This window comes from Lissotriton vulgaris, unplaced genomic scaffold (genome assembly GCF_964263255.1).
Source record: "Lissotriton vulgaris unplaced genomic scaffold, aLisVul1.2 SCAFFOLD_791, whole genome shotgun sequence".
Classification (NCBI taxonomy): domain Eukaryota; kingdom Metazoa; phylum Chordata; class Amphibia; order Caudata; family Salamandridae; genus Lissotriton; species Lissotriton vulgaris.
In genome coordinates this window covers 588314-599867 of record NW_028252882.1, presented here as the reverse complement: position 1 = coordinate 599867, position 11554 = coordinate 588314, and the positions used below count along the sequence as shown (strand labels likewise).

The 11554-nt window shown below is 48.2% G+C and overlaps 1 protein-coding gene across 2 annotated transcripts in view; it reads right to left on the bottom strand.

Annotated features, from left to right (window-relative positions):
- Positions 1-485: 485 nt before the first annotated feature.
- The window catches only part of LOC147661228 (dual specificity protein kinase CLK2), a 62448-nt gene continuing 51379 nt past the window's right edge, over positions 486-11554 (bottom strand). For both annotated transcript variants that reach the window (XM_086951225.1, XM_086951224.1), the window contains 2 exons: positions 3014-3104; positions 486-1178 (listed from right to left, as the gene is read on the bottom strand). In XM_086951225.1, coding sequence (XP_086807351.1) covers positions 996-1178; positions 3014-3104 — 274 coding nt within the window. In that variant the 3' untranslated portion in view covers positions 486-995. The remainder of the gene's footprint in view (positions 1179-3013; positions 3105-11554) is intronic.

The window sequence follows — 11554 nt, the reverse complement described above, 5'->3', positions numbered from 1 at the left end:
AGGTTTAGGTTAAATGGGTGTGTCGTGGAGAGAAGTTAGTGACAATAAAAACAGGGAATCCTGGTTTTCAGTACTAAAAGTTCCCAATGATCTTTCCTTTATCGTAACTGAAATCATAGCTTTTCACAAAATACACAGCTGAAGTTCATTTGGGAATGCTAGCCACACATACGTTTGTGAACTGAAAGAATACCCATGTTTTACTGCAGAGCATACTAAAAAGTGCCTCAATTTATAGTGCTCTATCAGCACAAGCTGAAGAAAGGAGGGTACTGTTTCAGTACAAAGACATGTTGCAGAGGTGATGCAGCTGTCTTGACCACAAAATATGCAATAGGAAGGAGAAGTACGACAACTTAAATGAAAGCATGCAGGTCAATTTAATTGACAACATTATGCATGCCTCGTCTTGCAGGGTACTCGCGTAAATCTTCCATGCTTTTTATCCCACTAAAACCCACAAAGATACAAGTTAAAACACCACAAGAAATCCATGTCATTTATTTGAAGACTGTACAAAATACTTTATAAAACCGGTCATAAGATACATAGCACTGATAACGCGGTGTCCATCCCCTTTCACCTTACCCAACAGCAAAGAGCATTCAAACTCCATTTTACTCCTCTCAAGCTCCTGAGCTATACCTGAAGCAAAAGGTCAGTTCACATATACAAGTGACAGTTATATAGGCTTATTTACACTGTGCACTGCTCCCGCCCATTTGTAGTGCAAGCAGTTCTAACCTTTACATATATTATATATTTATTATCTCACATATTAACACTTTTACAAGGTAGAAAATTCAGATTTGCTGAAAAATAGCAAACACTGAGCACCATGTCCATGGAGGATTTGACCTTCACACCAACTGGGCTAAAAAAAAACTCTAGCAGTAGCAGTTGGAAGGGTTACACCATGACTCGAATGGCTCCTTTCATGGTAACTGATTGATGATGGTCCACATGCCCCCACTTGATTCCGGTCACTGGTAGTGTCATCGGCTGATATCCCGGTTGGAATCCCAGAGTTTTGTGGTTGGTTCAGTCTTTAAGGGGTCAAAGAAAGGGTGTTTCAGGCATTCTCCAAGCGTTGTGCGCTTGCCTGGCTCATACTCGAGCATGCTCTCAATCAGGTCAAAGAGTTGGTGATGTTCTTCAGCCTCAGACATCAGATACCGCTGTTAGGAGATAAACAGTATTAGAAAAGACAAAGCAGAAAGTCATGCTCGCTGGCTGATTCACTGGTGAACTGTGACAAATGACGACTGGCCGCAGTAAGTGGACAGTTTCAATTATTTTCCACAAGATAACTAATTAAAAGTTGTAAATCAATTATTCCTGCATGTCCAGTTTTTATTTCTCCCTTCTGCTTTGTGTCCAGCCCAACCTGCATAGGTCATTGGATTTGGAAAACCTCTGTTTTGCCAGTCACTCCGGCATTCCAAACACTTAGTGGCAGTGGGAAAAACATAGATGTTGTGTCCTCTCCTTTCTCCGCTGTCAGACGTCCCACCCTGGGACTTCCAGGGAAAAGGGGTGTGAGGCAGTGGTGAAGGGAATGGTAAATAATTGCCTAGAACCGCCCTGGCAGCACTGCACATGTGATGAAACATTTCAAGTATTGCACAAGACCTCTTATTTGTACCTCTAACTCTCTGCCAGCTGTGCGGTTACCAAATCTTAAGTTAAAAAAAAAAAAATTATTCCAAGGACTAAGACTTAACTTTTCAAAGTCCCAGCTCACACCTCAAAATAAGTTACTTTGTTCATAACATTGTTGATAAAACAGGTGTACACCAAATATGTCCTTAAGTTTAAAGGAACTTTCACCATTCCACTTTTAGTTTAGCAGCTATGGGAGATTTAACTTCACTGAGGTTAGTTAATACAAGCACAGCAGTCTAGAAACATTCATTGGCTTTGCTAGGTTGCAAAACATTCAATTTCATTAAACAGCAGAGGCTTATCCCACTCCTCTAGCTGAAGTAATTCCGTGCACAATTAAACCGCTATGAAAGCGCTATTTTGTGTATTGCACAAATAAAAATTACCCTAGAAGGAAATAAAGCCCCACTTTTGCAACCGAAGAATAAAGACAGAATTTTAAAAGGTAATGTTAATTTGACATCGTTTAGACTAGGGTAGCTGGAAATTAACCCCTTGCATGCTCATGACAGAGCCGCTCCGTCATGAGCTGCGGTTGCGCTGTGCTCATGGCGAAGCGGTTCCGTCATGGCCCTGCCGCCGCGCCTGCGCGGCGCTGATTTCGCGCCTGCGCGTTCTATTGAGCGGGCGGGGCCATAAAGGAACAGCTCCGTCATGAGCACAGCGCAACAGCGGCTTGTGACGGAGCGGCTCCATCACGAGCATGCGAGCGCCGCTCTGCCCCCCCCCCCCCCCCCCCCCCCAGCGCTGCGGCGGAATTGCCGCCGCAGCGAAGGGGTTAAGGGCTACTGGTGCATTTTACAAGTGTACAAACAGGATTAGCTAAATGCCTTCCTAAATGAATGAACCAAAAGGAATGTTTAAATTGCAGGGCAGTACCAATGACTAATTCAACACACACCTTCTCACGAACCAAACTAGGTGATTAACAATGCAACTACTTTTTATTCACATAGGTACAGACAAAAACAAATTCATGGCGCTCTTAAAGGGCAGTTAAACTCATTTGCAAGCTATTTATGCATTCCCTGGCCAAATGAAACTCGATTCAACCCCAACACAACAAGTAATGCTTAGAGCTTAATCTTACCCCAGTAACCTACTTGTGGTGGAGAATATGAGCAGATCTCTTCGAATAACGGCCTGACAGTGGGTAAAAAGTGTCAATGCTCAAATTTGGAAGCCATACAGTAACAACATTCTGAAATTATACATTCTAAAGACAGGAGTGTGCTCACAGGCAAAGGACTCGAGCCCCACACATCAGGATGGGCCGAGCTCTGAGGCATGCACTGTTCAGTTCACAAATGTACATCAAGAGGGCAGACGGTTCACTATTGTTCCTTACCCGCAGTGGTTTACAGTTCTCCCTCACATATCGGCCGGCAGAGGAATTCTCTTCCCAGTCCAAACGGCCATGATAGAAATATTTCTGTTTTCTGTCATAAAAAAAGACAAACACATTAGAGAACTTAAATCAACTGGATAATCTAGCAAATTACTGCAGTAAATTTCAGTACAAGGCGAAAATCACCCACCTAAGACTCACAAAAAGGTTACATTTTCCATTCATGGGAAGTGTAGCTGCAGATACACATGCTGTGCATAGATTGCAAAGCAGTCCTCTAGAGCGGTGGCCAATATTAGCTTGTTGGCGAGCGAAGTTATTCACACAGGAATGTTTGATAAGAGCGAGTGGAGTAGACCACATAGCCTCTTTGCAGATGTCCGCTATTAAAATGTTACCTAAGAAAGCCATTGAAGCCCCCTTTTTGAGTGTCGATTGGAACATGGGAGGGATAGGCAAAGGTCTTTTAGATTTGAGAAAAACTGGTCTGAATGCGTTTGACCAACCAGCATGCTATACCAGACCAGATTTACATGGGGAACACCCCTTGTGTGGTTTGGAATAAGATTACGAGCTGCTGTGTCAATGTAATACATGAGCGCATTTAACATCCAATGTGTGAAGAGCTTGTTCCGCCGATTGTGGACGTGCAAAGAAAACTGGGAGCTCTATGGTTTGATTAAGGAGAAAACTAGAGACCATCTTAGCCCCATCATTGTGAACTTGGTAAAAAGAAAAGAAAAAAAAGTATATCTGGGATAAGAGCCTGAAGCTCATTTAAAACACCAGAGGGAAGTTATTTTTCAGGAAAGAAACTATAAATGATAGGAGTGGAGCTGTACGAAAGTAGGCCCATAAGCCTTTTTAGAACACTGCCACGGTTCCACACGGTTGGGTGGGGCAGGTGGTGTTACTCGTGGTGATCTAAACCTTTTGAGCCCCTTCTTGAAGGCCCTGATAACAGGAACCCTGAAATGTGGAATGTGTTCTCCCTTTCGAAGGTAAGCAGCAACAATAGCTAATTAAAGTCTGACAGAAATCTAAGCAAGGCTGGACTTATGCAAGTGAAGCAGATAATGTTTTGAGAACTGCTGCTTTGAGAGGGGCAATCTGTTTAGGAAGACAGCAGTGCACAAACAGTTCCCATTTGTCTACATAGCAGGCTTGCGTGCCTCCTTAAGGATGGCCATACAGATCCCAGTATGTACGGTATCAGAAATTAACTGATATCGTCCAATGCCAAATGTCCTGGGCTACTGCGGACAACTGCTGTGTGGGTGCCACCCTGTTTCTGTAGGTAGAACATGGCAGTTGATGGTCTGTGCAAACAAGGAGTAGTTTGTCCTGTAACTCCAGTTCTGTAGTAGGGGTATCTCTGTTATAGTCATAATCTAGTGAATAGTCCCGCCCATGTGCGTGGATCCTAGAGTAATCAAAAATAATCGCTTAAAGTGTCGAAAAAAATGCAGAACTGCACAGACACTTAAGAGAGAATTTAAAGACAGATAATGCAGCCTATAAACAGGCTACACTGTCCAGTACTTCAACTAGAAATTCCACCACAAATCCACAAACAGCAAAGTCTGTCCAGATTTCCTTTGCCTTAGCAGCAAAAACCCTCTAGAATGATAGAGAGGAAGACATGGACAGACAAGCCCCATAGGCTGCCATTATGTGGCTCAAAACAGGATACTGTGCCTTTAAGAGAACTTTCCAGAACGTCACAGTATCCTAGAATGCACTGCAGGTCCCTTTTACTTTCAGTTCTTTTTGAGGGCGTAACACGCCAGACCTGTAGCATTCCTTACATGACTATCTCTCCACCCGGGAGGAGGGCGGGCGCTTATGACTATAACAGAGATACCCCTACTACAGAACTGGAGTTACAGGACAGAAACTACTCCTTCTGTAGTAGGGGATCTCTGTGTATAGTCATAATCTAGTGAATAGAATGGCAAGCTCATCCCCACACCAAAGCGGCGGTGGAGAAAAGAAATCAACACCACTATTGTGCGAACAAATTCCTCAGCGAAGCCTGTCCAACCTGAGCATCTGCCCTGCCATCAGTGTCCAGACAGTAATGCTTAGCAAAGGTATGAACCGACTTCCAAGTGGCGGCCTTGCACATTTCTGCAATAGGAACATTACGGAGCAAAGCCGTCGTGGCAGCTTTGCCCCTGGTGGAATGAGCCTTAGGTTTACCTCCTAAGGTCTTATTAGCTTTCTGGTAACACAATTGTATGTAGGATACAATCCACCTAGAGATGGACTGCTTAGAGGTCGCAAGACCCGTCCTGACTGATCCATAATTGATGAACAATTGGTCTGACCTACGAATATCTTTGGTCTTATCCAGATAAAATTTCAATACCCTCCTAACATCCAGAAAAAACGTAGGCAAAGTTTTAGTCTGGTTGACATGAAAATCAGAAATAACAGTGGGAAGAAATTTAGGGTGAGTACGCATAACAGCCTTAGCAGCATGAAATACAGTATAAGGTTCTTGGCAACACAACGCCTGAATTTCACTCACCCTGCCGGCCGATGTATTGGCCACGAGGAACGCCGCCTTCCAGGACAGGTGCTGCAACGTAGCCTTATGAATAGGTTCAAAAGGCTCTCATCAATCTGGACAGCACCACATTCAATTCCCATGAAGGCGAAGGAAGCCTGACAGGAGGGAACACTTTCTTCAAGCCTTCCAAAAAGTCTTTGATCACAGGGATCTGGAAGAAGGAAGTCTGTGAAGGGCATTTCCTGTAGGCACTCAAAGCAGCAAGATGAACCTTAATGGAATGAACGTTAGGGCCAGACCGCGCCAAATGTAGAAGATAAGGAAGGATGACATCTTCCTTGCACGCCGTCGGATCAAAGTTCTTGGACGCACACCAGATACAAAACCTCTTCCACTTGTAAGCATAGGATGTCCGAGTGGAAGGTCGCTTAGACTCCTCAAGTATGTCCATGCAATCTTCGGGCAGATTCAAGTGGCCAGATTGCACTCTCAGGAGCCATGCCGCCAAACTCAAAGACGAGAGGTTGGGGTGCAACATCTGCCCCCCGAACTTCATGAGAAGGTCTGGCCTGCACAGCAGCCGTATGTGCGGAAGGAGAGACCAGTGAAGCAGGTCCGTGAACCACCACTGCCTGGGCCATTCCGGGGCAATTAGGATCATCCGTGCCCTGGACTGGGACAGCTTGATGAGCACCGATGGAATCAGGGGAATGGGTGGAAAAGCGTACACAAAGCTGTTCGACCAGTTGATCCATAGCGCATTCCCCAGCGTCCCTTGCTGGTAGTACCTGGAGGCGAAGTTTCAGCATTTGCTGTATTCGGCGGCGGCGAACAGATCTACGTCTGGAGTCCCCCACCTTTCGAAGACTTCTCTTAGTACTTCGTCGTTTATGACCCATTCGTGGTTTTCCTGAATCAGCCTGCTCAGTGCGTCTGCCTGAACATTCTGCACACCTGGTAGATGGGTAGCCATTATCGTCAATCCTCTGGCCAGAAGCCAGTGCCAGATCGTCTGCGCCTCCCGAGACAGGGTGCGCGATCTCGAGCCCCCCTGCTTGTTGAGGTAATACATCGTGGTCGTATTGTCCGTCTGTACAAGCAGAGATTTGGTCTGGAAGGACGGATGAAAGGCCTTCAGTGCCAAGTGAACAGCTCTGAGTTCCAGGAAATTGATGTGATACGTGGACTCCATTGGAGACCACTTCCCTTGAATCTGTAAGTCTCCCGAATGCGCTCCCCAGCCTTGGAGAGAGGCATCCTCCCGATAGTCTGAGTAGGAATGTCCTTGTGGAAGGGAACACCACCACTTTAGAGACTGAAGAGCATGCAGAGACAGTCGTATCCGGTCGTCCCAAGATCCTTTCCTCTGGTCCCATTGGTCCTCCAAGCACTCCTGCAGAGGTCTCATGTGTAGTCGTGCATGAGGAGTGAGGAAGATACAAGAGGCCATCGACCCCAGTAGAGAAGACACCGTCCTCACTGTTGTAGATGGAGCGGTCATAAGAGCCTGAGCCTTCCGAAGGATCGATCGCCGTCGCTCCTCCGAAGGAGACACGCTTGCTGACAGCGTATTGATGGTGGCTCCCAAGTACTGAATGCACTGGACCGGGACAGGGACAGACTTGGACATGTTGATGTGCAACCCCAACTTGTTCAAGAGAACGCATGTCTTCTGGAAGTGCGCTTGAGCTTCAGAGAAGGAGGAGGCCTTGATCAACCAATCGTCCAGGTACGGGTAGACAAACACCTTGTTCTTCCTGAGGTGTGCTGCTACCACTGCCATGCACTTCGAGAATGTTCTGGGCGCAGACTTCAGCCCGAATGGCAGCACTGTGTACTGATAATGATTGGTGCCAACTTGAAATCGCGGAAACTTCCTGTGTTTGCACGCGATGGGCACATGGAGGTACGCATCCTGTAGGTCTATTGCACAAAGCCAGTCTCCCTGTTGCTACTGAGGATAAATCTGATGCAACGACAGCATGCGAAACTTCTCTGCGAATCCACTTGTTTGCCTGCTGCAAGTCCAGAATGAGCCTGAACTCGTTCTTGTCCTTCTTGCGATCCAGGTAGAACCAGGAGTACAGACCTCTTCCTCTTTGAGACAGAGCTACGTCTTCTATCGCCCTTTTCCATAACAGGATATCGGCCTCCGCCTGGAGCTCGCGCAGTTGATACTGCGAGCTGACCGGAGGGATCGCTGGAGGAGGGCTGATGAACCGAAGACTATCAATTGCAAACAATATTCAGCACCCACTTGTCCAGAGTAATTTTTCTCCACTCTGCCAGAAAAAATTGAACGCTTCCCCCCACCGGAGCTGGTAACGGATGAAGGGGAAGTAACCGCTCAGGGTCGAGACCCGGCCAGGCCCTTGTTCGGGGTAGAGGACTGCTGTACCCCTCTACTCTTCTGTCGTTTCTGGAAGGGTCTCCAGAACTGCTGCTGTTGTTGCTGCTGCTGTCCCGAAGACTGCCCCCGTCCTCTTCCTTGCGCGCCGTAGCGTCTTTGGAACGGCCGGTAAGACTGCTCTTTGGGCTTCTCCAAGCCCACAGCCGTAAGGGTCTCCGCCTGCACCTTCATGCGGGCCATTTCATCATCTGCGTGCTTTCCGAATAAGGTATTCCCAGAAAAGGGCAGGTTGGCCACTCGCTGCTGGGCCTCCGGCTTGAGTGACGTGAGCCGGAGCCAGGCATGTCGCCGTTGATTGATTCCATGGCAGTAACCATGGGCAGCCAACAAGGAGGCATCCGCAGCCGCGCTGATGACCCGATTGGACACCAGCATCCCTTCCTTGAGGATCTCTTGGAAGTCCTCCCTCTTGTCTCTCGGTAGCAGTTCCACGAACTGTTGCAGGGAGTCCCACAGAGCCCGGTCATAACGTCCCAGCAGAGCTGTATCGCTGGACGCCTTCATGGCTGTGGAAGCGGTCCCACACGCCTTCCTTCCAGCCGAGCCAATCCATCGACTTTCTTTATCTGGCGGCACGGTGGATGACGGGGAGGTAGAGTAATTTCCTGGCCGCCGTCACTATCACAGAATCTGGTACCGGATCTACCCTCAGAAAGGCAGGGTCCGAATCCGGGGCCCTGTACTTCTTTAGAAGTCGGGAGGGAGCGGCCTTCACCACCGCTGGTGTGAGGATCAGCTCCTCTGCAGGTTCCTTCAATCCAGGTACTAGTGGTAGAAGAGGGCGAGACAAATGCTTCTTGTGAAGCGTCTCGAATATCACTGAAGTCGAAGGTGTAGGAGCAGTCACAGGGATACCCAACTTTGCAGCCCCCCTCAGGAGAACCTCCTGGAAAGTGGCAATGTCATCCACTGGGGAAACCCTGGTCCCAGGGGAGACCGATAAGGTCGGCGAGTAGGAACGCCTCCTATGGCGACGCCTCGATCTGGTGGAGGATCTATGACGACTCTTCAATCTTCCTCTCCCTCCGGAGCGTGATCGGGACTTTCTCGGCCTTGGTCGATCCATCGGTTCCACAGGAGCGGACGACTTAGGTTTGGCCGGAGCCTTAGGTTTAGGAGTCCCCTTGGGCGGAGTCGGAAACCTAGGCAGTGACGTAGACCTCGGAGGAGGCTTGTCTGACAACTGAGGTACTGGCTGAGGTGGTGGTAACGGAGGAGGAGTAGGGTTCCTCGGCGGGAGACCCCTCGGTAATGGAGGAGGTGGCGTAACCTGCTTCTGCGACGGGGTATAGACTTCGGAGTACACCGAGCCCGGTGAACTACCATCTCCACCAGCCTGGGATGATGGGGAGCCTCCCCTGGTGTCAGGCCTTCCTCCACCTTTCTTCGACGACGAAGAACGGCGACCTGACTGCCCCCTGACGTCGAGCGTCTTCTCCTCGACGTCGAACGCCTCCGCCTCGACGGCAACCCCGACGGCGACCTTTTCCGCCTCGACCGCGACCTTCTCCGCCTCGACGGCAACCTGCTTGCAGGAGCCGGAAATAGGACCGAAAGTAAAAGGGACCTGCGGTGCATTCTGGGATACTGTGAAGTTCTGGAAAGTTCTCTTAAAGGCACAGTATCCTGTTTTGAGCCACATAATGGCAGCCTATGGGGCTTGTCTGTCCATGTCTTCCTCTCTATCATTTCAGAGGGTTTTTGCTGCTAAGGCAAGGGAAATCTGGACAGGATTTGCTGTTTGTGGATTTTTGGTGGAATTTCTAGTTGAAGTACTAGACAGTGTAGCCTGTTTATAGGCTGCATTATCTGTCTTTAAATTCTCTCTTAAGTGTCTGTGCAGTTCTGCATTTTTTTCGACACTTTAAGAGATTATTTTTAATTGCTCCGGGGTCCACGCACATGGGCGGGACTATTCACTAGATTATGACTATAACAGAGATCCCCTACTACAGAACTAGATTTCTTCCAGCACTGAGGACTTTGAGGAATGTCAACTCTGTGACCAAGACTGACACATGAGTAGCCTTAGGAAGACCAGTTTATCGGATCAAATCTACAGCATCCTTGAGCATCTTCAGAATCCTGGATCCCTTGCATCAGGACCACTTCCAGAGGAATCCATTGCAAATAAGAAAGTGCCAGGAACTTCCTGGAAACTGCTTTCCCTGAAAAGGTAACAGATTCTGAGAAGCTTACTGTCCCCGATGACTGGCTTCCTACTAGAGTTTACAACAAGGGGTGGTGAGGGACAGAGTCTCTGAATTAAGCAGAAAGCTCTCACCCAGTCAAGAGATCAGGGCTAGATCCAACACCGTTTTTTAGCTCACTGCACCATCCCAGTTTCAGAACCTGGCTGTATGCAAATTAGTCTGTTCCTGTCCCAGTGCATGATGGGAACAGGGCAAACCAAACTACAAAAGCCAATTCTTACACTGGGAAGGAAACAAGCTCCCGGGGACCGGTTTCTGGCATTACAGCCGTCTTCGGCCCGGTTTGCTTGAATCCTGATGGTGCAATGAGCAAGGGTCTCACATCTGAGAATACCCTTCCACGCTTAGGGTGGACAAAAATATTTACAACAAGGGGTGGTGAGGGACAGAGTCTCTGAATTAAGCAGAAAGCTCTCACCCAGTCAAGAGATCAGGGCTAGATCCAACACCGTTTTTTAGCTCACTGCACCATCCCAGTTTCAGAACCTGGCTGTATGCAAATTAGTCTGTTCCTGTCCCAGTGCATGATGGGAACAGGGCAAACCAAACTACAAAAGCCAATTCTTACACTGGGAAGGAAACAAGCTCCCGGGGACCGGTTTCTGGCATTACAGCCGTCTTCGGCCCGGTTTGCTTGAATCCTGATGGTGCAATGAGCAAGGGTCTCACATCTGAGAATACCCTTCCACGCTTAGGGTGGACAAAAATATTTACAACAAGGGGTGGTGAGGGACAGAGTCTCTGAATTAAGCAGAAAGCTCTCACCCAGTCAAGAGATCAGGGCTAGATCCAACACCGTTTTTTAGCTCACTGCACCATCCCAGTTTCAGAACCTGGCTGTATGCAAATTAGTCTGTTCCTGTCCCAGTGCATGATGGGAACAGGGCAAACCAAACTACAAAAGCCAATTCTTACACTGGGAAGGAAACAAGCTCCCGGGGACCGGTTTCTGGCATTACAGCCGTCTTCGGCCCGGTTTGCTTGAATCCTGATGGTGCAATGAGCAAGGGTCTCACATCTGAGAATACCCTTCCACGCTTAGGGTGGACAAAAATATTTACAACAAGGGGTGGTGAGCTGGGATGGGGCAGTGAGATAAATAACCGTGATGGATCAAGCCCTGATCTTTGGACTGGGTAAGAGTGGTCTGCTTAATTCAGACACTCTGTTCATCACCACCCCCTTTTCTGAATCGTTTTTGGCCACTATAGGTGTGGCAGGGTATACTCAGACATGAGTCCCTTTCTCAATGCTCCATCAGGATTCAAGCAAGCCGGGCCGAAGACGGCTGAAATGCCAGAAACCGGTCCCCGGTAGCTTGTCTCCTTTCTGGTGAAGAATTGGCTTGGTAGTTTAGTCTGCCCTGTTCCCATGATGCACTGGGCCAGGGACAGACTGATTTG